Source organism: Narcine bancroftii, chromosome 4 (genome assembly GCF_036971445.1).
Source record: "Narcine bancroftii isolate sNarBan1 chromosome 4, sNarBan1.hap1, whole genome shotgun sequence".
Taxonomy (NCBI): domain Eukaryota; kingdom Metazoa; phylum Chordata; class Chondrichthyes; order Torpediniformes; family Narcinidae; genus Narcine; species Narcine bancroftii.
This window is the reverse complement of record NC_091472.1, coordinates 114,374,678-114,401,472: the sequence shown is the minus strand read 5'-3', so window position 1 is coordinate 114,401,472 and position 26,795 is coordinate 114,374,678. Positions and strand designations below refer to the sequence as shown.

The 26,795-nt window shown below is 41.8% G+C and overlaps 1 protein-coding gene across 25 annotated transcripts in view; it reads right to left on the bottom strand.

Annotated features, from left to right (window-relative positions):
• Positions 1 to 26,795, bottom strand: part of plcb4a (phospholipase C, beta 4a) — a 628,445-nt gene that overhangs the window by 152,769 nt on the left and 448,881 nt on the right. For all 25 annotated transcript variants that reach the window (XM_069932452.1, XM_069932447.1, XM_069932454.1 and 22 more), the window contains 3 exons: positions 13,968 to 14,063; positions 11,472 to 11,575; positions 9,993 to 10,028 (listed from right to left, as the gene is read on the bottom strand). In XM_069932452.1, the coding sequence (XP_069788553.1) occupies positions 9,993 to 10,028; positions 11,472 to 11,575; positions 13,968 to 14,063 (236 nt within the window). The remainder of the gene's footprint in view (positions 1 to 9,992; positions 10,029 to 11,471; positions 11,576 to 13,967; positions 14,064 to 26,795) is intronic.

Genomic DNA, 26,795 nt, shown 5'->3' with positions numbered 1-26,795 from the left:
TCTGCTGCATGCGTTGGTCTTTCAGCCGAAGAGCACCCTCACTGGTCCTCCGCCATGGTCACTGTCCTGTGGGTCATCTCCTTTGTTTTTTGGTGCCCTGTGCCAGTCCTCCACTCCCCTAGAGTCTGCAACCCCTCATGGCTGCTGATCATAGGCGCCGCCATCTTGGGTGCAGACCCCATGATTGCAGGATTTTAAATTGAACTTCTGTCAGATCCTTTAATGGGCCGTTCAAAGCCTTTGTGGAGCCATCTTGACTGGACCCCACGGGAATGCTGTGTCTCTGCTCCTTGATACATGAGGGTCTGGACCAGTGGCACCTTTACAGTGGCTCTGGTAGCATCACCATTTTCGGGATCATAAATATCAGTTGTAAATTAATAAAACCAGGTAAAAATATTTATGAGGTGCACAGTGAAACCATCTTAAATCCCACTGTCTGCATGGAATCAATATGCTCTCCCATAAAACCATGCAAGTTTCCTTGAGTTGGTTGATTAAATGACTCCTGCAAATTACATGGATGAGCAACAGATCCAGGGAAAGTGGATGTGAATGACAAGAGAATAAGGTGGGCTCGAGTAGGACTAATGTAAAGATGGGTGCTTTCTGATTGTCACAGTCTAAATGGGTTGAAGGGGCTTTTTACTGAATCTCTCTATAAGTACTGTATTTGATAACATACAAGACCCACAGGCCTGTCCCATTTCAGCAGAAAATACTAAGAATTTTTTTTAGTGTTTTTACAGGTAAGTATTTTTTGTTTATGAAATATGTAGCTGCAGTATAGCAGAACAAAACTTGAACAAAACTTGCAACAAGGACAACAGGAAAAATCTTTCTAATAATAATACTGCTGTAATTTACAAGAGAAAACTAAAATCAGCTGCCGCTGTCGGTCCTTGCGCTGGTCCCACTGCCCTGCTCTCTTCCGGCAGCCCGCTGTAAGTCCCAGTGCTGGTCCCACTGCCCCACTCTCTCCGGGGGGGGAGGGTGGTGGGGTGATGAGGGGGAAGATGGAATGAATGTGGGGACTGGTGGCGGGCTGTTGGAGAGAGGGGTGGTGGGATCAGTGCAGGGACTGAAAGCGGTCCGCCGGGAGAAAGCAGAGCAGCAGGACCAATGTGGGGACTGACTGTAGGCTGCGGGAGATAGCAGGCCAGTGAGACCAGCACGGGGACCCCATACTGATCCTAACGTCCCGCTCCCCCACAGTGACAGATGGTGGCGATGCGAGTGAGCCACTCAGTGATGATAATCACTGTTGACGTTAATCACCACTATCACCCTTTCAACTTCAATTTCACATACAAGACCCAGGGAATATTTTTGGCAAGAAAAGGGTCATATATATCAAATACAGTAATTAAAATATTACTGCAAGCACAAACAGCTAAAAAAATAACATTACATTCTATCTTTCTTCCTTGCAATATAAAGTTTCCATTCAAATAGATGGAGTGTTTGATAATGACTGTTCTAAAGTGCAAGTGCTGAGGAACTCAGCAAGCTTTTGCTCCATCACTTGACTGCAGGTGAAGGCGGCTGGAGTACACATCTACAGACAAGCAGAGATCAGCCAATGTGTTTGGGAGACCCAAACTCATTGGGACTTATTAGGGTGGATGTTCCAGGCAGAAAAACCCACCATACTTTGGGTCCATCTGAACATTGAATTCATCAGTTATATGTGGGCAAAATAATCTATAGTTTATATTCAAATACATTGCTGAATTATTATAAGAGAACTCGTATAACACTGTGACTATGTCTGAATATTTCTTTAACAATACACAAAAGTGTTGGAGGAACTCAGTAGGACAAGCAGCATCCATGAAGAGCAGAAGGCAGTTAATGTTTGGGGCCTGAACACTTCATTAGGAATGCCAAATATCAGGCAAACAGCCGAATAAGAAGGTAGTGGAGAAGGTGAAGAGGAAGAGCACGTGCTTCTAGGTGAATTCCTGTGGGAGAGAGAAAGGAAACACGCTATATGAGGAAGGGGAAGAGGGCTGAGAAAGATGCTGTGTGATAGGAGGAAGGGGTGGGTGAAGGCAGGGAAAAAAAAGTCAGAGGGATGAGGGAAAATGGAGGAGAAAAGAGAGAAAGGAAGGGGGGCATTACTGGAAATTGGAGAAATCAATATTGATGCTATCTGATTGGAGACTGCCAGAACAGATTACAAGGTGTTGCCTCAACCTGGCAGTACAAAGACTCTGAAATTTCTGTCTACGAGGCCATCGACAGGCGTGATATGGGTGTGGATTTGAAGAGGTTGGGGCCACTGTGAGGTCCTTGTTGTTGCAGCTACAGATCCTCTCAAAGTGGTTGCTCATGGTCATTCATAAAACACGAACACATTAAATGTCTACTGTTCAGACGGGCAGCGTTTTATATTCCTTGTAGACAGTTGATGAGAGAAGATACATTGAGAAAATTTGGAGCAGCATGAAGCTAAGGAGATTATATGAAGTCTGGTCAAGTTGATAATTTGGACACTTGGTTAGTGTCAGTGTGGGAATGTAGCGGTAGCAATTTTCCAGCTAAAACACCTGTAGAGTAGAACACTGTGAACATCCCCATGCCATGACATGGAGATCCACAGAGAATGTGAGATAATGCACAGTATAGCATTTAATTAGCAACACTGTGGTAGTGGCTGTTGAAGCTAAGGATGCAGTGAAATAACACCCTGCCACTGAGATCTGGAATCGGAAGCAGAGACGAATAGAAGGAGTTTATTTATATAGCACATTTAACAGAATGCACATTGATCCAAAGTGCTGAACATTCAATTAGGAATAAATTGGTGATTATCTAGACGACAGGCAGCCAAAAAGCACTTGCAAATAATCACAATGAGAGAGGCTTCACCAAATCTTTCCATCCACAGGTCTGTGCAGGAAAACATTGATTTGAGCTCAAATTAGTTGAGGTTTTTTCTTAGAAGATGTGCTCACTCCAAAGCTACAAGTGTGAGATAGAAGAAACATTTTGCACGGCAAGGGATCTGGACACAGCAAGGGCCTGGTGGGAGCAAGGTCGAGGAGCCCAGACGTGTGAGGCCAGGTGGGAGCATTGACGAAGGGAAGCTTAATTTTGATCTTGTGTCTGAAATTTGATATTAGTTATTATAATGTCTTGCTGGTAATGTATCACAAATTTCAGTGATCTCCTGGAGCTCTGTTTGATTGCAATTAGAGAGTTGGAGAGGAATTTCCCAGTTTTTCTCTGAAATTGGCCACAGGTTTTTCTTTTGTTTTTCACCTCCCCAGGAGCCACATTACCAGCATATTAGCACAGAGTGGTAGTAAATCCAAAAGGAGCAGTAGAAATGTATAGAGAAAATATAAAGATAGTGATAGATAGAGATAAATATAGGGAGATATATATCAGGAGAGATGAGATAAAGGCAAGATCTTTGAATTTAAATTGGGAGGAATTAATGGAATCAGCAGTTAAGATGGTCAAGTGCTCTGTTTACAGGATGTGGGAAATCTGGGACAGCACATTTGTTCCTGAGGACCACACCTGCAAGAGGTGCATCCAGCTGCAGCTCCTAGGAAACTGTGTTAGGAAGCTGGAACTGGATGAAATCCAGATCATTCAAGAGGCTAAGGCAGTGATAGAGAGGAGCTTCAGGGAGACAGCCACCCCTTAAAGTCAAGAGACAGGTAACTGGATGACTGTTAGGAGAGGGAAGGGGAATAGGCAGATAGTGCAGAGCCATTCCCCTCAACAATAAGTATATTGTTTTAGATACTGCTGGGGTGTGGGGGGAATGATCTACCAGGGACCAGTTGTGGTAGTCACATCTCTGGCATAATGACATAAATAAGAGTAGGAATGAGGTCCTGAAGAGGGAATATAGGGAGTGAGGAAAGAAGTTAAAAAGCAGGAGCTCGAGGGTGGTAATCTCAGGATTGCAGCCTGGGCCAAGTGCTAGCAAAGGTAGGAACAGGAGGCTGTGGCTGATGAATGTGTGGCTGAAGAGTTGGTTCAGGGTTCAATAGTTCATTGGGATCTCTTCTGGGGAAGGTATGACCTGGACAAAAAGGACAGGCTGCACCTGAACTGGAGGGGTCCAAGATCCTGGCAGTAAGGTTTGTTAGAGCTGTTGGGCAGGGTTTAAACTAGTTTGGCAGTGGGGATGGGATTCAGAATGTGAGGGCAGATATTAGGGTAGAAGGACAACAGCATGATGCTATGTGTTCTGAGTTGGTGATAAAGGACAACAGGGGACAAAACATAAATGTAGCTAGTTAGTAGGGGTGGGGGGGGGCGAGGTTTGAAGAGCATGGATCAGTACCTGGAACTACGATGTTGTGGCCATTACAGAAACTTGGTTGGAGGAAGGCAGGATTGGCTGATGCAGGTACTGGGGCTTAGGTGTTTTAAAAGGAATAGGATAGGAATTAGAAAAGGGGAAGGAGTAGCATTACTGGTCAGGAATAACATTACGTGGCATGCCCGAACCGGCGACCCGATACCGGGAGCCCGCAGCCTACACTCTTTTGTTGGCACCCGACTCAGCAGCATGTGGCTGCAGCACCCCACTTTGATGGGCTGCCACTGGGCAGCCCATCAGGTGGAGCTAGGGATGAGATCTAGCCACACCCAGGGATGAAAGGGGCTCACTGATTAATGCTATCCAGGGAGTGGCCAAGCAACCAATCCCAGGAAGCGGATCATCATCCCAACAGTCAGGTGGCATGATGACATCAGAGAGGGGCTTCTGAGCCCTTTATAGGCAGACATGCCAGCACAATAAACCAGTGTTGAATTCACTCCTATGTTGCGTGTTTCTTCTTTGAGCATAATCTTTCCAGCAGTAGCAGCTGCTACAGGACGCTGCAAAGGGTGTGTCCACTGAGTCGGTGTGGTTGGAAGTCAGAAATAGGAAGGGAGCTATCACTGTGCTAGGAGTAGTCTTGAGACCCCCAAATAGCCCTCAGACACTGAGGAGCAGATAAACAGTCAGATTTTGGAATGTGCAGGAAATACAGGGTTGTAGTTATGGGAGATTTCAACTTCCCTAATATTGACTGACACCTCCTAACAGCAAGAGGGATAGATGGGGCTGAATTTGTCAGATGTGTACAAGAAGGATTTGTGACACAGTATGTGGACCAGTCACCGAGAGGAGGGGCCATACTGGATCTGGTTCTGGGGAATGAACCTGGTCAGGTGGCAGACCTCTTGGAGGCAAAACATTTTGGTGAGAGTGACCACAACTCCCTGAGCTTCAGAATAGCGATAGAAAAGGATAAAAACAGACAAAATGGGAAAGTTCTTAACTGGGGAAAGGCTAATTATGAAGGTATGAGGCAGGAAGTAGTAAGGGTGAAAGCACGGAAGTAATGAGGAGGAAGTTTAGGGACATGTGCTAGGTTCTGGATAGGTTTTTCCCACAAGGACAAGGAAAAGATGGCAGTAAAAGGAAACCATGGTTGACAAAACAGGTGAGGCAACTAGTCAAGAGGAAGAAGGAAACATATGTTAGATATAGGAAGCAGGAAACAGGAAGAGCTCATGAGAAATGTATGGTTGCCAGGAAGGTGCTTAAGAAAGGATTTAGGAGCGCTCAAAGGGGGCATGAGAAAGCCTTGGCAAGTAGGATTAAGGAGAACCCCAAGGCATTCTATGTGTATGTGAAGAACAGAAGGACGATGAGAATGAGGGTGGAGACCTAAAGGATACAGGAGGTGAAATGTGCCTGGAGGCAGTGGAGGTTGGGGAAGTCCTAAACGAATACTTTGCTTCAGTATTCACAAAAGAAAAGGTCCTTGATCAGGATGAGGTTTGAATAGAACAGGTGTTTGTGTTATCTCCAATATGGAGATAAGGAAGTGGAAGTGTTGGATCTTCTGAGAAACAACAAGATTGATAAGTCCCCGGAGCCAGACATGAAATACTGCAAGTTGCAATGGGAGAAGAGAGAGCTGGGGAAGGAGTGATGATCTTTGAATCTTTTTTGGCCACAGGGGATGTGCTGGAGGACTGGAGAATAGCAAATATTATCTCCTTGTTTTAAAAAAGGTAATAAGGAGAATCCAGGGAATTGGAGACTGGTGAGTTTAAAGTATGTGGTGTGCAAACTTTTGGAGAGGATTCTTAAGGATAGAATCTATGATCATTTGGAGAAGTACAGTCTACTCAAGGATAGTCAATGTGGCTTTGTGAAGGGAAGGCTATGGCTCATGAGCCTATTTGAGTTTTTTGAGGAGGTATCAAAAGAAATTGATGGGGGTCGGGCAGTAAACGTGGTCTTATATGGATTTTAGCAAGGCATTTGACAGGGTCCCCCACGAAACTCATCCAGAAGGTCATGAGGCATGGGATCAATGGAACCTTGGCTGTGTGGATAAAAAGTTGGCTTGTAGGAAGAAAGCGGAGAGAAGTAGTAGAAGGAAAGTATTCTGTCTGGAGGTTGGTGACTAGAGGAGTGCCGCAGGGATCTGTTCTTTGTGATTTTTATAAATGACCTGATGAAGAGGTGGATGGATAGGTCAATAAGTTTGCAAATGATACAAAAGTTTGAGGAGTTGTGGATGGAGCTGAAGGTTGTCGAAGGTTACAAGAGGATATAGACAGGATGCAGAGTTGGGCAGAAAAGTGGCAGATTGAGTTCAATCTGGATAAGTGTGAGATGATGCATTTTGGAAGGACAAACCAGAAGGCTGAGTACAGGGTTAATGGTCGGTTACTTAAGAATGTGGATGAACAGAGGGACCTTGGGGTTCAAATCCATACATCGCTCAAGCACAGGTTGATAGGATAGTTGAGAAGGCCTATGGGATGCTGGGCTTCATTAATAGGGGGAATGAGTTCAGGAATAGAGAGGTCATGTTACAACTCTACAAATCTCTGGTGACATCACACGGAATATTGTGTTCAGTTCTGATCCACTCATTATAGGAAGGATGTGGAAGCCATGGAGAGGGTACAGAAGAGATTTACCAGGATGTGGCCTGGATTGGAAAATAAGTCTTACAAGGCAAGGTTAGTGAACCTGGGACTTTTCTCTTTTGAGCATAGAAGGATGAGAGACTTAATAAAAGTCTTCAACATTATGAGAGGCACAGATAGGGTGGACAGCCAGTGCCTATTTCCCAGGGTAAGAATGGGAAACACCAGAGGGCATATGTACAAGGTTTATTTAGGGGAGACATCAAGGATAATTTCTTTTTTTTTTACATAGAGTCTTGTGGGTGCCTGGTGTTGGAGGCTGAAACATTAGGGGAATTTAAGAGACTTTCAGACAGGCACATGAATGAAATAAAAATAGAGGGTTACGGGGTAGGGTGGGTTTAGTACGTTTCTTTGGGATATATAGATCAGCACCACATCGAGGGATGAAAGGCCTGTACTCTGCTGTATTGTTCTATGTTCTATTACCTTGTCCTGGTTGTATTGTTATAAATAGTTTTTGTCAGTCATGGCTCCAAAAGGAGGAATAAAATGGAAAAAAAAATAATTTGAGATATTTCCTTTGGATCTCTTAGAGTTTGATGACATAATTATATTTATGTTAAAAGGTTTCTTTTATTGTCACAAAATAATACATTCAAAATACAGGTGCCTAACCTTTTATCCGAGATCATCAAGACCAGACATCTGCTATTGTTCGGAATCTTTCAGATTTCAGAATTATTTTGATTTCGGTCCCTTTAAGCAAGTGCCTCGCTCCTAGCCCCCACCATCAACCCCCCCTCCCCCGCCGTCCATCTGTTACCTCCCCGTCCATCTGTCAGCTATACCTCCCACCTGGCTGTCTGTCCGTCTGTCATTCCCCCTCCTCCACGTTCATCCATCAATCGGCCCCTCTCCCACCTTGGCTGATGCCAGACTATTTTGTGCCCTAGGCCAGGCTGGGGTGGGGGGTGCATGTGGGGAGCAGGGGACAGGTACTGACCAGACTGAGTGGTGGTTTGATGTGTGCCGTACAGGAGGCTCTCAACTAACGCATTGGTCAGATGGAGGTTAGAGGCAACGGGGTAGCTAGGGAGCTCAGCCATAAAGGCACCCAGCGTTGGCTGCTTGGAGCCAGTGGCCAATTGGGGCTGAAGGGCAGGCACAAGGTGCAGAGCTGCAGGACGAGCAGCCCTCAGGCACACCCTAGCAGAGCAACTGCCATCCATCAACCCCACCCCCCCACAATCTAACTCCCGATGGAGCAGCAGGGCTGCAGTGCTGCCAAGCCCAGAGTTTATGGAGCGCTGTACTGGACCATGACAGCAGCTCAATGTGGGAGCAATGGCCATCTTCATTATCCACTATCCCCACACAGCTGGAACCACTTTGCTAGTGCCTGAGAGGTCTCAGCTGTGTGGGGATTATGGGTAAGGAAGACGGCCATTTCCCCCACATTCAGCCAGACACCGTCTTCTCCTCTCCCACCAGGTGCTGAAGGCAGGGAATCATCTTTCCACCGAAGGTAAGAGAGGGCACCAACGGAGATGGGGATTGGAACGTTGGAAACTGAGGAGGTCTCCCTCTGAAAACAGAAAATTTATTACGGAAAATTAGCGTTACTTATGTGCAATGTCATCTACCAAAAAAAGTGCAGTTTTTGAAGGTTGCCTGTGTTCAGAATCCCAGATAAAACATTAGGCACCTGTATACATGATATTCTTCACATTATGGCTTCCATAAAGCAAACTATGAGTCACCATGAGCATTGCCCAATGTCCCTAACAAAAGGAAGAAAAGAAGCAGTGTGTGCAGTCGTAAAAACTCCATTTCAAACCATCAGCAACCCAAACCTCTGATACGATCAGGAACCTTTCAGTGTCTGATGCCGTTTGGGAGCCCTTCTTGCCCTAAGCACCCTCTTGAATCCTGGTCCAGATAAATGGTTCCCATGAGCCAGTCTCAAACAGCTTGCAGCCTGTGTGAGTCCTTCAACTGCAAGCTGCCATCTGGGGCCTGGTGTGAGTCCTTCATCCAGTGAGCCCCTCGGTGCTACGTTGCTGTAGTAAGCTTCCCTGTAGTGTCATCTCCCATACTTCTTCTCAATGAAGGTGAACATCCCATTACTGCTGCCCTGCACCGGTCCGCTGCTCCTCGGAGTTTGCAACCCCACAGGGTACACTGCCCAGCACAGGCGCTACCATTTTGGACACAGATCCCGTGATGGCAAGATTTAAAAAAAATATCATTGGCTCCTGTAATAGGCCATTTAAATCTTGTACAGAGGTGTCACATTTGAGACTGGGCGGTAGGACCCTGCAGAGCAGTGCTGTGTCTCTACTTCCTACTCTCCTAGGTCCACATGAGTGTTGCTGTCACAGTAGCTCTGCCAGCACCACCTTTATTTTTGTGGGATCATCATTGCCCTCTTGGCCGGTAATGATGCAAAGATAGTCATGTGAACACCAATATAAGTTTATAAAGGGAAAGGAAAATTACAACCATGCATCAAACTTCAAGGTCATTTCATAAGAAATATCCCGTGGCCTGCAGATTAGACCAAAGGAAGATTGATTGAACCTCATGCCAACATTTGTTTCTTTTTGAGCTTATTTGCAGTTAAATTTTAGCAATTTGTGAATTGCCATCAGGAGAAGAGAGGAAAAAAAAAGAAATCTGGATTTCTGTTGGCAATCTTAAATATGGTTAAAATAGATGAAAAGATTTTCCAACTGTATCGGCAATGAGGCAGAAAAAAATGAATTCCGATTTTGAGACCTTAAATCCAACTGAATTAGGTGTTTAGTGGTAAATACAAATACATACTGACTGACAGTACATTTACTTCGGGATTTACAGCAAAGATGTGCCTGTTAACCATGCCACCTTTTTCTGAAAACTACTGAGCCTCAGCGAAGAAGCCAAATACCTGTTGACCGCTTCAAGGGCATGGATGAGGACAGTCAGGTCTGATTAATCTGTTTTGATACTCTCCAGTTTCCAGTGTAGAAACTAATGTAATAAAACAGAAATGTTGATTTAATGCAAAAAGTACTAAATTTACACCAAACAGAACTCACCTTTTTGTTATTTTCCTGTTCAGCATCTTCAATTACCTACAAAAACATAGGCATTATTGTTTTGCTAATCTCTCACCAAGTGATTAATAATGCATGAAATTGCCATTATTTCATGATCAAATCTTATTTGGCTAAGAAATGTATGCAAGAGCAAAATATTTCAGATTATTTCATTTTGATAACATTTTTATTGTAACATTGTCTTATTACGCTTTAATATTGGTCATTCCAAGGCAGCTAAGCTGCCTTAGGGCCTCAAGCTCTCAACTGGAATGATTTGGTGGAATGGATGAGGATGGAACCAGTCATGCAACTGAAAAGCCACTGCCCCTGACAGTTAGCCAAGTCTGTCTTCAGCTGCACTGGCTGTCAAAGTGGCAAGGTTTGTTTTAAATGATTTTAATTGAATTCCAGCAATTACACTAACATGCAAGCAGTTTAAAGCAGAACTGTTGGCATACACCAGCAAATTCCAGGTCAGTGACCAGATTATCTCCATTGGATACTTTTTCAACAAAGGAACCAGCAATATTTTGTAATCATGTTGTTCATCATCAAATATAAAGTAATACTTATTAATTTTCCTTGGTAAAACTTTTCAAATTCCCCAATGGTTCAACATTACAGTTCGACTACCATTAGTGGTTACTACAAGTCTAGAGCGAGCTCTCCACTGGCTACCGAGACAGAGGTGCACCAAAGAAGAGGTACAAGGACTGCTTAAGGAAATCTCTTGGTGCCTGCCACATTGACCACCGCCAGTGGGCTGATCTCGCCTCCAACCGTGCATCTTGACGCCTCACAGTTTGGCGGGCAGCAACCTCGTTTGAAGAAGACCGCAGAGCCCACCTCACTGTCAAAAGACAAAGGAGGAAAAACCCAACACCCAACCCCAACCAACCAATTTTCCCTTGCAACCGCTGCAACCGTGCCTGCCTGTCCCGCATCGGACTTGTCAGTCACCAACGAGCCTGCAGCAGACGTGGATATACCCCTCCATAAATCTTCGTCCGCGAAGCCAAGCCAAAGAAAAGAAAGAATGACAACGGTGCTGTCTGTACTGAGTTTGTATCCTGCGTGGGTTTTTCTCGGGTGCTACGTTTTCCTCCCACCCTCCAAAAATGTACAGAGTTTGTAGGTTAATTGGGTGTAATTGGGTGGCATGTGTTTCAATGGCCAGAAACGGGCTTCTACTCTGTTATAAATAACTTTAAAAATAGATAGAAGTCAATGCCTGGCAAGCTGATTTAAATATCAGAACAATATTTATGACCTAGTTTTCTCCAGGAGCATCGATGAGCTGGTTTTGGGCAAAAGTGCCCAAAGAGAGAACAATTGTAATACAATTTGAAAGTCAATACTTCATGCAAATATGTCAAGATCTACTGTCAGCAGAATTAAACCTACCTGTATTAAAATATGACAATATATTGCTATATAGACTATATGATAGAATCTAGATTAGAGAAAAGCACTCACTTTTTTCACACTGTTGATATGTGCCTCCTTTTCCTGACTCATGTCATCTGCTGAAAGCTCACTATTCATTTTCAGTTCGGGATGTGCCTCCTCATCTTGGTCAACTACATGAGGAGCAAACACCATTATTGCTCATATCTTATGACTATTACAAGTACCCTGAGACTGGGAAAATAGGAAATAATTTTAATTTATAACACACCAAATCCAGGTGGTTTGCTGATTACAATTACGTGTGTAGTATATGTCAATGCAGTAATTTCAACCATTATTTTTAAATCACAGTCTTGCCTGTTTTAGTAAATGTCACATTCTTTTTTTTCATCTTCATAACTAAATAATTGAAGACCAAGACGTCAATGTATTTTTCAGTCAAAGACCAAAAATCTTAAACATAGCAAAATTAGAAACAATGCAAAAATCATATTCTAAAAAAGCTGAGTACTATTCCCAATTTTCAAAGCAAATGGCAGAAATACTCATTTATCCCCATCATAATCTGCAACCCTGTCACGAAGACCAAAGAACATATGTAATTCCTGAGAATGGGAATTTATCGATCAGGATATAGTTAAGCCAAACTCTGGCAATAGCATTCACTTAATGCTGGCATGAAAGTTAATTAATTCTTCAGATTTATTTCTTCTAGATGCAGATCAGGATGTTTGATTCGCCTAATCTTCATGTCAGATAGATTGCTGCAATGAGAAACTGCAAGTACATTTTTAGTGGGCAGTAAGTTATCAACTGCTATTGCAAAGAGGCCACTGCACATCAATGGCACACAAAATGTCAATTATTTGGATGATTGTTCACCAAGACAGGAAGACATTATCACATTTGGCAAAAAAGACTTCAACTTTGTGAAGATTAAGCTGCACTAACCACATCTGAATATCCTAATCTGTTCATTCCATTTACACTAAAACTTATTAATATTTTTCTTATCAAATTTACCAAAGCAGCATAATCAGTGCGCTAATTTAATTCTCAATTGACAATGCCACATGCATCTTTTCCTGCGTAGACAAACTTTGCAGAATCTGTTATACAGACATTCCTATTGAAACTAATTATGTAAAGCTCTGATGGTTAAAGTGATTGCAAAATCAGACAGATTGCAGTTTTGAAGATATTAAAATGCTTTAACTTTGAGGTTTCTGAGACAATAAAAGGCATTCAGTCAATTTCTCTAATTTGTTCTTTACTTCCCAAAACATATTAAGAACAACATTTCAAGTAAAGAACTGATTTTGGGGTATGTTATAAAATAATGGACAGCACAACGCTTTACGATTTTAGACACCCTAGATGGTACAGTTACATGTCAAACATCGCTGCATTGATTGATGCTACAGTCAGCTTAGTGAAATAAAATTAAACAAGTCTGTAATTTTATTCATTAGTTAAAAGATTTAGATTACAAAATTTATTTTGAAGAGCTTGTTCACATAAAGCCCTGAAAGTTCAATTATTGCCTATCCCATCACCCTGTAACATGCAGATGATTTAACTTACCAGCAAGTCACACTGGCACAGTATTACAAGGCTGTCATAAAATGGCAGATTAGGTGTCTTTTAAAATGATGTGAACTTACTGACATTTTAATGGAACTGGTGATTATATTTTTCTTATTAAAAAATTCTCATCACAACAAAAATTCAACAGGAAAATAGTTGATTCTGATTCACTTGAATTAGGTAATTTAATTTCAAGAAAAATTAACAAGTATGCCAATCTGACATAAAACCAAATTAAATTGGTCACATATTTAGGCCAGGTTATGGAGTTTTGTTGCAACAAATTCTTTCAATAAAAGTGATTTCAGAAAGGTTGGATAAATGTTGTTCCAGATACATCCAGCTTTTTTTTGTGCAGACCCCTACATCATAAACGCAGCCTAAATCCAGATTGTGATTTACTGTGTATAAGTGCTATAATTCAATCAAGTGACATGAAGCAAGATATATTTGATAAGAAAATTAAGACAGAGGACAGCAGAGGAACAATTCAGAGAGAGTTTAGATACCAAGAGTTTTAAAAATAAATTGATTTTAAAATGTCAAATAATTATTAAAATTGGATCTACTTTTGGCATTGCTTTAACACAGCCATAATATTTCAATAGTAATATTTTTTGTAAAATCTTTCTCTGAAAATATAAGCTTGCCAATGTATTTTATCCAAACAGAAATTGCAAGTTTCATAATTTTCATGAGTTTCAGGCTTGGTAACTGAGATTCAGCTCAGTGCACAGTGAGGTGTCACTTTTGACAAGACTGGAAAGAACCCCAAGGCTACGAGAAGATAGGAATAAACCAGTTTTTATTAGAGCAGTTAATTATCCACAGCTACTTTCCTTACCAGATGTCGGAGATAGGTCAGTTAGAAATGTAGGACAAGAAAAAATGACAACCATTCAAACTGTTATTAATTGTTCTTTTACACAATCATTTATTTCTACAATCAATGTTAAATTTTGAAAGCACAGTTACCGTTTTCTGTTTCTTCCTCATTTTCATCTTCCAACAGGCTGGCTGGGCTGGATGCTTCTCCACCTTCCATCAGGTGTTTAAATGTTTCAAGTTGCTCTAGAAATGAAATTGATTTATAAACTGTTACAATGCTTAATACCAGTAAATGTACTTGTAAAGACACCTTTTCACTATTTAAATTAGTCACCTGGGAACCACTGTACTGACTCTGAGGGCACAAAGTTCTGGAATTCTCTCCACAAACCCCTATCCCTATGAACCTCTTAATGCTTCTTTAAGGACACTCTAAAAACATATTCCTTAGAACAGCTTTTGTTAATGATAAATACTTAAGCACAATATAATATACACCAAAATTCTTACTTGCTGCGGCCTACAGCTAAGTAGGTTAACGATGATAGTATATTATAGATCAAGGTTCAAGTTTCCATTATTACCATCTGTTTGCCATAAGGATACACAAAGATCTGCCTCTAGTCTGGTGCCTTTGCCAAGAAGTAGAAGAGTCCCTTCAGAACCATCGAGTATGCATGGATCCAATAACCTGCACCCAAGTTCCTGGTTCCAAACCCCCAATATGATTATGAGATGATGGAGGCCTTGTTATTCATCAGCATTTCATCATCATATTTATTTCTCAAGCGCCAGTCTCTAGAGGCAGCCTGTCATCTGGTGAGACCTTTGGCATCCGTGCCCTGGTGCTCCACCGCTGTGGTCTCCTACTCTCCAGACTCCTCTCCCAGGCTCCATGAAAGGGAGAGGAAGTTCTCCCACTCTGGTGCCCTGTGCTGGAACAGTGACTCCCCTCCCCCCAGAGCCCGCAAACCCTCGGAAGTGGACCACTGCCTTCTTGAGACTACATCTCACATCGATGTCTTAAATGGATAAACACCTTAATATTTTATTTGACTGGACAACACTTGCTTGATCAACATTTATGAACCTTGTATGGCCATTTAACGATGTAAAAGTTTCAATGTAAATGTAGGTTGCTCAGTCCCCGACAAAGTTTAAGTTTCAAATCTTGCCCATTCTTTTGCTCTCACTGATTCTGTTTCATCTGCTGAGTTCCTTCAGCAGAGTGAGTTTAGCTTCAGATTCCAGTGACTGTAGTCTCTTGTGTGTATCCATCCTGGTAACCTAGTGGGTTGGGGGCTGCTATTTTAAAATTTAAAATTTAAATTTAAGACCTCTATAGATAGATGATGCCAAACCAAAGAGCTACTTGAGCCTGGTTCTTGGTCTCAGTTTCCATGGCCTGGTCATCACCACTGAGCTGCCTTTAAGTAATATCAAAGCAGGCTTTACAATTAATGTGAAACTTTACATTTGCACAAATGGACTCTGCTGTCTGCTGGTCACACACGTGGGTTCTAAAATCAAGGAAGTTTCATCCAAGCAAGCATTCAATCTTTACATAACCAATAATAAGTGCAGACTTTTACTTTATGATTAATTGTATTGCAATGGACTCAAATAGCATAAAAAAATTTTACTCCAGACACACAAAAACATGAGAAAACATGAGTGGGAGCATCCCACCAAGTCCCTTGAATCTACCCTGCTATTCAATATGATCATAGATTCCTTTTCGCTTCTCTGACACTTCCCTAGAGCCTCAATTCCCTAAAACTTCAAAGATCTATCTATTGCTTTTATAAATGACTCCAGTGATCCAGTCTCCAGAACCTTCTGGGTTTCAGAAATGTCATGAGTTTTATGTGGACATTTTGAACATGACCAATGCCACATTAACTACCACTCAGGCCCCAAGGCTCAGCTTTAATAAGGCACCCCCTCCCCGACCTTGCCCCCTGCCCCACTCTTTGTTGACAGAATAAAATAATGTTTAGTTACATTAAATAACTTATATCAAGGGTATCCAAAGTGGTTGATATCAACCCCTGGAGGTTGATGGGACTATCCAAGGGGTCAAGAAATGCCAGTGGTTAGATAAATGCTGGGAGTCAATTGAACGTCTGGGGTCGAAAGAATTTTAAAGCCCGATGTCTCCACTCCTGCCCAGGGGCCTGACATCCCAGCTCCTGCCCGGGAGCCCGATGACCCTGCTCCTGCCGGGAGCCCAACGACCCTGCTCCTGCCGGGAGCCCGACGACCCTGCTCCTGCCGGGAGCCTGAGGTCTCCACTGGTGCCGGGAGCCTGAGGTCCCTGCTCCTGCCGGGAGCCCAGCATTGCCACTCCTGCCAGGAGCTTGAAGTCCCCGGTCATGGGGGGGCCCGATGTTCCTGCTCCTTCTGGGTCCCTAAACTTAAGCCTACTCAGCCTAAAGGTTAATCCACCACTGAACATGGCATCCTTCTTGCTGCACAATAAACTAATTTCAAATGTGCCTGAAGAAAATAATTTCTGTCATCAAAATAAAATAATTAAAATACTTTTGAAAAAGAACTGCACCTTTGGTCTTTAACATTCCTCCTACAAGGAGGATGTAGATGTTTTCAAGAGGATGCAGAGGAGATTTACCAGGGTGTTGCTTGGATTTGGAGTCCATATCTTAGGACCAAGGTCGACTGAGCTAGGGCTTTTCTCTTTGCAACAACAAAGGATAAGAGGTGACTTAATAGAGGTGTACATGATTATGAGGAGCCTAGATAGGGTGTAGAGCCAACACCTTTTCCCCAGGACAACAATAGGAAATACCAGAAGACATCAGTTTAAGATGAGTGGGGGAAACTTTAGGGGAGACATCAGAGATAAGTTTTATTTTTTTTACAGAGAATGGTGGGTGACTGGAATGCAGTCAGGAATGATGGTGGAGGTTGGTACAATAGGACTGGTACAATACATTCAAAGGACTATTAGGCACATGGATGTAAGAAAATTACAGGGTTATGGGTGTGAGGGGGGGGCGGGGGGAAAGGATTAGATTGTTGTGGAGTAGGTTTCCATAAGTCAGCACAATATCATAGGCTGAAGAGCCTGTACAGTGTTGCAGTGCTCTATGTTTTATAAAGTGATTCAGCCTGATGAACAGATATTTAATAGGAAGACAATTGAAGGTATCTAGGACAAATATTTAGAGGATGTACTTCAAAATGTGAAGAGAAACAGCAAGGAGGAATCATCATAATTGAAAATGAAATACTCAAGCAATCGAGTCACAATATGCCAAAGCTTTGAGAATAATCAAAATACAACATTCACATTAAAAGAACTAAAGGTAAACTGTACACAGTAACATGGTCATGGGGGAGGGGGGGGGAATGGAAGGAGGAGTTTTGACCTAGGTTATATTTTGCAACATTTTACATCTAATTTATTTCCCAGATTAATTTGAAAAAATAATAATTTCAGGGTTGGATGTGATTACATGTATGTACTCTAATAATAAATCTGAAATTTGCACTACCCCTGCAGTGATAGAGTGCTAATTATCCTTATGACCACTAGAGGGAGCCAGAGATGAGTTTGTTGGAGCTCAGCTAGATTCAAGATGGTTGCCTGTACACGGTCATGAATATAGCTAATTGAGTATAGTTGTTTTAAAAGAACCCAAATTTCTTTATTACAATAAAAGAAATATCACCTGGTACCAGGAGCAGAAGAAACATGTTGACCATGAGTGGAGACTGTTCAAACAAAGATTCGTGCTGTATCTGCAAGCCAACTTGATAGCAAACCTGATGCACAGAAGATTGCACTGCTATTTACCATGGCAGGACCTCAAGCACTCGAGATTTTCAATACATTTGTGTTTGTCAAGACAGAGACCAGGGCAAGTTCAACAAGGTTATCAAGATGTTTGATGAACACTGTTCATCAAAGAAAAATGAAATATTCGTGAGGTATGTTTTTTGCTTGCGCATGCAGCTGCAGGGAAAGAGTTTTGATACTTTAAAAAAAATGGACTTGAAATTAAAAGTAAGAACTTGCAATTTTGGATTGCTGCAAGATTCAATGATCAACTTGTTATCGGAATTATTGATAAGAAAGTGAAAAAGAGGTTGCTCTGAGAGACAGAGCTTACTTTAGCTGGAAATGTGAAGATGTGCCACACTAGTGAATTAGCTCTGCAGCAGCAAAAAACGCCAGGGAAAATGAAGTCATAGCCATAGACACCATGTCTCTCCATACACATAAAACAAAAAATGAGATGCAGAAACATTAAATTGCAAATGATGTGACACTCAACATGCACCAAAACGATGCCACTTATGGAAAAGTCTGTAATAAATGCAAAGGGAAGAATCATTATGCAAAGCAATATTTTTTCCAAAGGGAAACAAAACAGAAGTGAAACTGTACACACTAGAGAAGAAAGTGCTCTCAGTGATACACTTTTCTTTGGCATGGTAGTGCAGAAAGATTATAAACCAACAGACAATGAACAGCCAAGTGTGAACAGAGTCGAACAGGATAAGTGGACTTTATCATTGCATACAAATGGAACAAATATTCCTTTCAAGCTGGACACAGACAAAGGTCAATTTGATCTGTGAGCGCAACATCAGAGCAATGATGATAAAGCCATACATCCATGCAAATCCTGAAAAGCTCAAAGCCTACAATAGACAGAGCATTGACATGCAAGGTACATGTAAATTCAAGGTGAAAGTTAAAGATAAAGAGCACCTGGGTTAAGAAGATCCACATACACTACCAAAGCACCTGACAGACTGTATCTCTAAAAGAAAAAGAACTGCAGGAATTTGACTGTATGATGTCATAAAGAAAGTGGAGGAGCCCACAGAGTGGGTAAATTCAATGGTGTGTATCAAAAAGAAGAACGGTGACCTACATGTGTGAGGACCCGAAAGATGGTGAACTGTGCCCAGGTAGGGCAAAGTCTGAGGAAACTCTGATAGAGGCCCGACACAGTCCTGACATACAAATTGGTCGTCTGATCTGGGTATAGTGGCGAAAGACTAATCAAACTATCTAGAAACTGGTTCCCTCTGGTTTCCCTCAGGATAGCTGGCAGTCGCTCTGCAGTTTTATCTGGTAAAGTGAATGATGAGAAATGATGAGAGGCCTTGGGGACTGGTCTTTCCACTTTTATTGGTCTTTCAGCTTTCCTGTTTAAAAATCTTGATTTTAATGATCTGTGGATTAGCCTATCCATTGCTAGTCCATAACACCTGCCCTCATCTGGAGAAGCAACTTGGCACTAAATTCCTCAGTGAAACCAGCTCCAGTCTGATCAGCATGCCTGCTGCACTGCAGACAGTGAAGCCCTTCACTCCAATCTGATGAAAACATTAATATACACCAGAAGTTTAAATTGACAAGGAGAGCCTGCAAAGATTAGTTAAAGGAAAATTTATTTAATCAACCTGAGTGAATTTTCTGATAAGGTAACCCAAAAGACTGATGAGGGAATATGGTGAAGTTCTCTGCATTATTCTCAAAACTTTCACCACATTCTGATAAAATTAACTCTCATGGGATTTGGGTTAGTGCAAGGGTTAGGGTTAGCTCTCGTGGGATTAGAATTCAGGCTAACCGCTTCTATTTATGCATGAAAATCCGAGAAAACAGGAGCATATGTAGGTTGCTTGACCCACAATGTCTCACCTATGCTGGTCTCAAATCCTCCTCTGTGCCATCCCCCCATAACCTTTTCAATTCCTCGATCTTGAATAATTTATTGCCCCCTTCAAATTATCTCATCGTATGGTCTTCACCATCGTAAAGGGAATAAAGAATTCAATTTATTCCCCACCTCCTGAGAGTAATACTCATCTTAGGTTTCAATGATGGCCTCTTATTTTGTTGTGATGTTCTTTGGTTCGTGAATCTCCCACAAGGGAAAATGTAATTTTTATATTCATCGCTGAGACATGGATGTAAAGGATTAAAAAAAAATTAAATAGCAGATGACTTGAAGCTTAGAATGCCAGTAAACATTGATGAAGGGGATGGGGAGAAATTGCAAGATCACTGAGAGGCTGGGCTGAGCAGTCAGACGTATCACAGATGAAATTTTACAGGAAGAAATTTGAAAACATACATCACCAGAATAGCAGGATTGATCATCAGCCATGATTTGAATGACAGAGGAGATGCGATGTACCTTATGGCGTAATCCTGCTGTCGAGTCTCATCATCTTATAATAGGAGACGGTATGAGTTAAAAGATGGAATTCTGAATGGTGCACAGGGCCAGCACCATTATGTGAACATAAATTTAGGAGAATGAAAGGGCATGTGAAGAAAGGGTCAGGAAAGCATCTACGTTTCTGTGATTTATAAAACAGGTATTAAAGTAAGAATAGTTATGTTGATATGGTGCAGATTGCACTAGTTAGGCCATAAATCTGTCTAATTTTAGCCACTCATTTTGAGGAAAGAATTGAGAATCCATGAGGGGTGGAATGGTTCCAGGATGAGAACTCTCAGCTCTTCGGGTGGAAAAGATAAGGATGTTCTTGAAGCCAAAAAGGTTGAAAGAGCATAGATGTTACCAGGTTTAGAGAAGATTGATGAAAGTATTCCCATCATCAGATGGTTTAAGGACTAGATTGGGGGGGGGGCGGGGGTAAACATAAATATGAGGGAAGAAATAAGTGTGTTGTAAGAATCTCGACCTCGCTGCCCATAAGAATGTTGGAAAAATAATCCATCAGTACCCTTACAAGGCAATATCACGAGCATGAGAACGGGGGTGGTGAGATTGTTCTTTATGGTGAAAGAGGTAATGATGAAGAGGTTAGCTTTCTGTATTATAATAACCTGATGATTCTTATTGTTTTAACTTCCATGAAATCATGCTTCGAGTTTTATTTATTGTCAAAGCATTCAGTGATTGGATTTAAATGTCTCTAGGATTCAAGAACTTTAAAGTAGATTCAAATTCAAATGGTCAAAACTATCTAAGTACTCAAAACAAATCAAAAATCCTCATTCACCTGAAATTCTTTTGGAGCCAAACTGACCAGGGATGTCAGGCTCCCGGCAGCGGCAACAACAGACCTCGGGCTCCCAGCGGCAGCAGGGACCTCAAGCTCCCGGGTAGGAGCATGACCTTCAGTGGGAAGTGTTGGTAAATGGTGGTGGGCAGCATTTTTTTAGTGAGAATTTAATATTATTTTAATGCTTGAAAAGTCTTACCTTGTTGTTAGTTATTTAAAAAAACACTGTTACAAGTGATTTGCTGTTGCTACTGGGCTGTTTTTTTTTAAAAAAAAGACCAGTTCTCCAAAAAAAAGCATTTATCTGAAACAGGCCTGGTCCCAAACATTTCGGGTAGTTGGAGTTGTACTGTATATCCAAATTAATTCAATTGAAAAGTGCAGTTAAATGTCTTCATCCTTCTTCCAAACTGCTGACACAGGAAGAGTGGGCAAATTTCCAGCATCAGTTCTGGGTGACTGTAAAGGTTGGATACCAAACGGAGATTGTAAAGGGCAGTGGTGACCATAGTGCATAAGGTCAGGACTTCTGAGCCTTTGTTCACTGACAGGGAGTTTACAAGGACCAGTGAGTATGCACATAATAACTGACATTTGAGGAAGGGCCAAGCCATTATTTTCTCAGTTCTTCATAGCACGTTGAAATCTTCTTCCTATTGACAGTAGCCAAGTAATGACTTTTTCATGCATTTCAGTTCAAACTCACAAATGTACGTCATGGAGATTATGAGCAGGGGAACAAAACCGATTTTAAAGTTGCTTGGATTTCTAATTTTAAATTTCTTAAAATAAACTGATTTGAAAATGGCAAGTAAATACTGAATTAGTGACACAGTTTGAGAGTCTTATCTACAAGGCATTGGATTACAGAACACATTCTCCTATTTCTGTCCACGGTGTATGGTCAATATCAAGACTAAAGCTCTTTGCTGTGCACTGTCCAAATATAGTTAAGTACACAATGACAGTTGGTCCTTGATCTGTCTGTCTCCATCTAAAATCAGTGCCTGTGCATTAGCAAAGCAGCATTCAAAAGATTGGACCGGATTCCATTGATTTTTAGCTAGTAGGTCAAATCAATCTATGTCTGTGTACTAGACTCCAGAAATGCACTGGATAACAGACATCCTAACTTCACTGCTGGACTCAGCGCCAAATTCAGTGGCTATTCCATAACGTTCTGAGCACAGACACATTTTGCATCAGGTCCCTCAGCTTTATGTCAGCCACAGTTTACATATACAGTGTGGCCACATTCATCCAACTGGCATCCTCATCTTAAATGAAAAAGATAAATTAAGAAGTTTTCTTTGCGTTTTTTAAAAAAGTGCAATAATAATGTTTTGTAATTTACATACAGTGTTTTAAAAACTATTAATTTTATTTTTTAAATATAGCACAGTGACAGACTCTTCCAACCCATGAGTCTGTGCCTCCCAAATACACCTGTGCCACCAATTAACCTACCAACCCTGAACATCTTTGGAAAGTGGAAGGAAACAGCAGCACCCAGAGGAATCCCACACAGACATGGGGATAACAATCAAACTCATTACAGACAACGCCAGATTTTAACCCGGGTCACTGAAACTGTAATAGCATTGCCCTAACTGTTACACCAACCATGCTGCCTGTATTACTAAAGAACAATTTTTAACATAAATACAGTATCTGGAAATCAAGCAACCTGCAAAAAAAAAAATGCAGAAAATAAATAGGTAAAAATATGAAAGTTTAAAATTGGCTCCTCTCTAGCAGTTAATTTGCCAGTCACACAATACTCAATCTCAAGCAACCAGAAAATTCACTTATCAGGAACCTACCAATCTCCATAGGTGCAGGATGTCTGTAGTTTTACTGTACTTTAAATGCTTCAAAATGGTGCCGATTATCATTTAAAAAAAACAGTTCACTGGGCCTCAGACAACAGGAGAATGCCACAAAGGAAACTTTGGGCTATTCCCTGCCTGAGACCTGTGGAATGGCCACAGCAGCAAGGCCTACAGTACCATGCAACCATAAGAAACAATCAGAGTTGTGGTAAAGATCAGGTGGGAATTGCCTCAACTTGATTCAGTCTATTGACAGGAAAGCAAGTGGCTCTTGATGGCTCTATGAAAATTGATATTTAAAGGTTGTGGCTTTTTTTCTTTCAGTAACATCAGGGAGTGAAAAAGAATGAAGCAAAATCTCACTTCTCATTACGCTGAGCACTGGTGTACCTCAGGGCTATGTGCTCAGCCCGCTACTGTTTACAATGATGACTTGTGACTGCACTGCCACATTTGGTTCAAACAGAATCATCAGGTTTGTGGATGATACAACAGTAGTTGGCCTCATCAGGAAAAAATGATGAGTTAGCTTACATAGAGGAGGTTGGAAGGCTTGTAAAATGATGCAAGAATAACAATCTGAATCTCAATATGGACAAGACAAAGGAAATGATTGTGGACAGGTCGAAGATCAACCATTCTCCATAACACATCAATAGTTCTATCATGGAAAGAGTGGGAAGCAGAAAGTTCCTTGGTATGCATATAACGGACAGCCTATCCTGGACGCACAACAGCTCTTCATTAGTCCGGAGGCCAACCAGCCCCCATCTTGATGACATTTTGCAGGAGGATATTTGAGTTTCCTGTATGGCTGTATCGTTGTGTGGTATGATAGCTGCAAATCAGTGAACTGGAAGTCATTACACAGGATAATCAAAATAGATGAGAAGATCACTGGGGTCTACCCTTCCTCTATTGATGATGTTTACCAGGACTGTTCCTTAAATAGGGCTCAGAGAATTATTGAGGACCCTTTCCACCCAGCACATAGTATCTTTAACTCATTGCCATCAAGAAGTAAGTACAGGAGCATCAAAATCAGGACTGCCAGGCTGGGAAATAAATTCTTCCTGCAAGACAGTGTGATTGATAAACAGCGTCCTATAACCAGATAAATAATTCCAAAATATTTATATATATTTATTTTGAGTTATATCTTCATGTATATACGTGATTATTGTGTGAAATTTCATCTGTGATACGTATGACTGCTCAGCCCAACCTCTCAGTGATCTTGCAATTTCTCCCCATCCCCTTCATCAATACGTGTGTATTGTGTGTCCCTCATGATCTGGAAAAATGCTGTATTGTCTGGTTGTATATTTACAGTCAGATGATAATAAACCTGAACTTGTAAAAGAGGGAGAGTCTCAGATGATAGAGGATAATTTCCAATCAATCATTCATTTAAAACTTTAAAATCGATCTCACACAGGGTGAATAATCTCTGAAATTCTCTATCCAGAGTGTTGTGGATGCTCACTTCTTAAAAGTATTTAAAGTGAAGGTGGATACATTTTTGAAAGTTCGGAGGACTGAAAGCCATCAAGTCCTGGAATAGATCAGCCATGATCACATTGATCAGTGGGACAGGCTGAGTGACCTCCTCCTGCTCTGGTTTCCTGGTGCACATTTCCAAAGTGCTTTTCACAACCTCAGGACACCTCAAAGTGTGACACAGCCAAAGAACTGCATTTTAAGGTAAGTCACTGTTGTAAAGTAGAAATCTACTGGCTAGCTTTGTGTTTAAAATACTTTCATGAGAAGAAATTTGTGATAAAGAAATAATGATTTTTAGTGAAGTCAGTTAAGCATTGGCCAAGACACAGGAATCATGAATCTTTAACAGTGCACTGAGAAAACCAACGAGGAACTTCTTTAACATCACTCTTAAGAGTTCAACTTCCACTCCCTGATATAGAGACTTCAAAGCCTCTGTATAGCCCTTAATGCTCAGGTTGGCAAGGATGTCCACACATCCTGGTGTGATTGGATGCCAAGGGATTACCAACAGTAACTGTCTACTGCTTCTCTCGATGTGGACAGAATTCAAACTGTGCATTACTAACACCAGTCCAGATTGCCAAATGCACTTAAATGCACACAAATACATCCAAGATCTAAAAACTGGCATCTCATTGACTATGTCATCACCCAACAACGAGGCATCTCTGATGTTCTTATCACCAGGTTTAAGCGTGGAGCTGAGTGCTCAACTGATCATCAAATGGTGTGGACAGATCTATATTTATCGATCAAACCTCCATGCAGACTGATTGCTGCCAAACCACCTAAAGAGCTGGACACCCCCAAAATGAAACACCGTGAGTGTGCTGATGCCCTGAAATCCTCCATGGAAACTACACTAAACAAACTGGTTGAGAATCCACCAGTTGATACAACTGATCACTGGAGTGCTTTCAAAGAAATGGTCTAGAGTGCTGCCAGGACACCTTGGGGAAAGTCAAGCACAAGTGTCAGACTAGTTTGATGAGAACAACCTTCTAAGAGCTAAGACAGTTGCACACCAAGCTCTTCTTTGACATCCAAACTCAAGTTCCAAAAAATTTACCTTTTTGAGTGCAAAATCAACTTTCAGGAACAGCTCAGAGCTATGAAAGACCAGTGGTGGGTGAACAAGGCCTAAAAGTTACAAGCCTTCACTGACTGTAATGACTCAAGAAGTTCTATGAAGCAATCAAGGTTGTGTATGGACCATCAGGCCCTGAGCAAAGACAGGACATCCATCTTCACTGAAAAGTCAGAGCACATGAAAAGATGGCAAGAACACTTCTACAAGCTGTTGAATAGACCAGGAACCATCACCGATGAAACATTGGACAGAGTACACCCTTGACACATACTGTTTGAACTAGACACTCCCCCTAGTCTTCACAAGGTCATCAAACAGCTAAAACCCAACAAAGCACCAGAGCCTGATGGTATTATAGCTGAGATCTACCAGTATGGTTGTAACATACCAACATCATGCCTGCACCAGCTGTTCACAAAGTCGTGGGGAGCTGCAAAACTAACACAAGACTTCAAAGGCACATCAATCGTGACCATCTACAAGAATAAGGGAGATAAAAGAGATTGCAACAATTATCGTGGCACCTCTGTTCGTCAGTTGCATCAATAACGATATCCTTCCAGAAAACCAGTGTGAATTTCGAACAGGCCTTAGTATAGTTGATGCGATCTTCTCACTGAGAAATGTGGTGAGCAGCAGAGAAGTCTCTGTGTCACATTTATTGATCTAACCAAAGCGTTTGACACTGGTGGTAGAGATGGCCTGTGGAAGCTCTTACAAAAAACCAACATCATCCATCAGTTCCACGAAAGTATGGAAGGCCGTATCAATATGTGTGGTGAGTTTCCAGGCCCATTTCCTATTAGCAACGGCATAAAACAGGGTTGGGTTTTGGCTCTTTCTGTGTTCGGACTATTCTTCGCTGCTGTTCTTCAGGATGCCACATCAGACCTTAAGTTAGGAGGTCTTCCTACAGACGAGGGCTGATGGTGGGCTCCTCAACCTCACCAGACTGAGAGCAAAAACGAAAGTCAAAGACATTGTGGCGCACGAGCTTCAATTTGCTGATGACTGTGCCATGGTTGCCCACTCTGTCAAAGACTTACAGGAGATCACCAGTCCCTTTGCCAGTGCTGCTAAGAGCTACGGATTGACAATCAGCCTGAAAAATATGAAAGTTTTGTACCAACTGGCCCCTGGCTCAAGCTACGAAGAACCAACTGTCCTCATTGGTGACACTTGTCTCAAGGCTGTCTACAAGTTTTGCTACTTGGACAACACAATAACATCCTCAACTTCTCGAGATGTAGAGACTGAGTCAAGAACCAGAAAGGCCTGCTTTGCCTTTAGTCGGCTGAAAGATCGGGTTTAGTTACAAAACATCAGGTTGACCACCAAATGCAAGGTGTACAGGGACATTGTCATATCAGCTTTGCTATATGGATGTGAGACGTGGTGCCCATATTAGAGTCACTTATGTCAGCTTGACCAACTGCAGGAGTGTCACCTAGGTTCTCTGATGAAGATCACCTGGCGTGACAAAGTCTCCAATACTGAGGTCCTTTCTCGAGCCAGAATGCCAGCAGT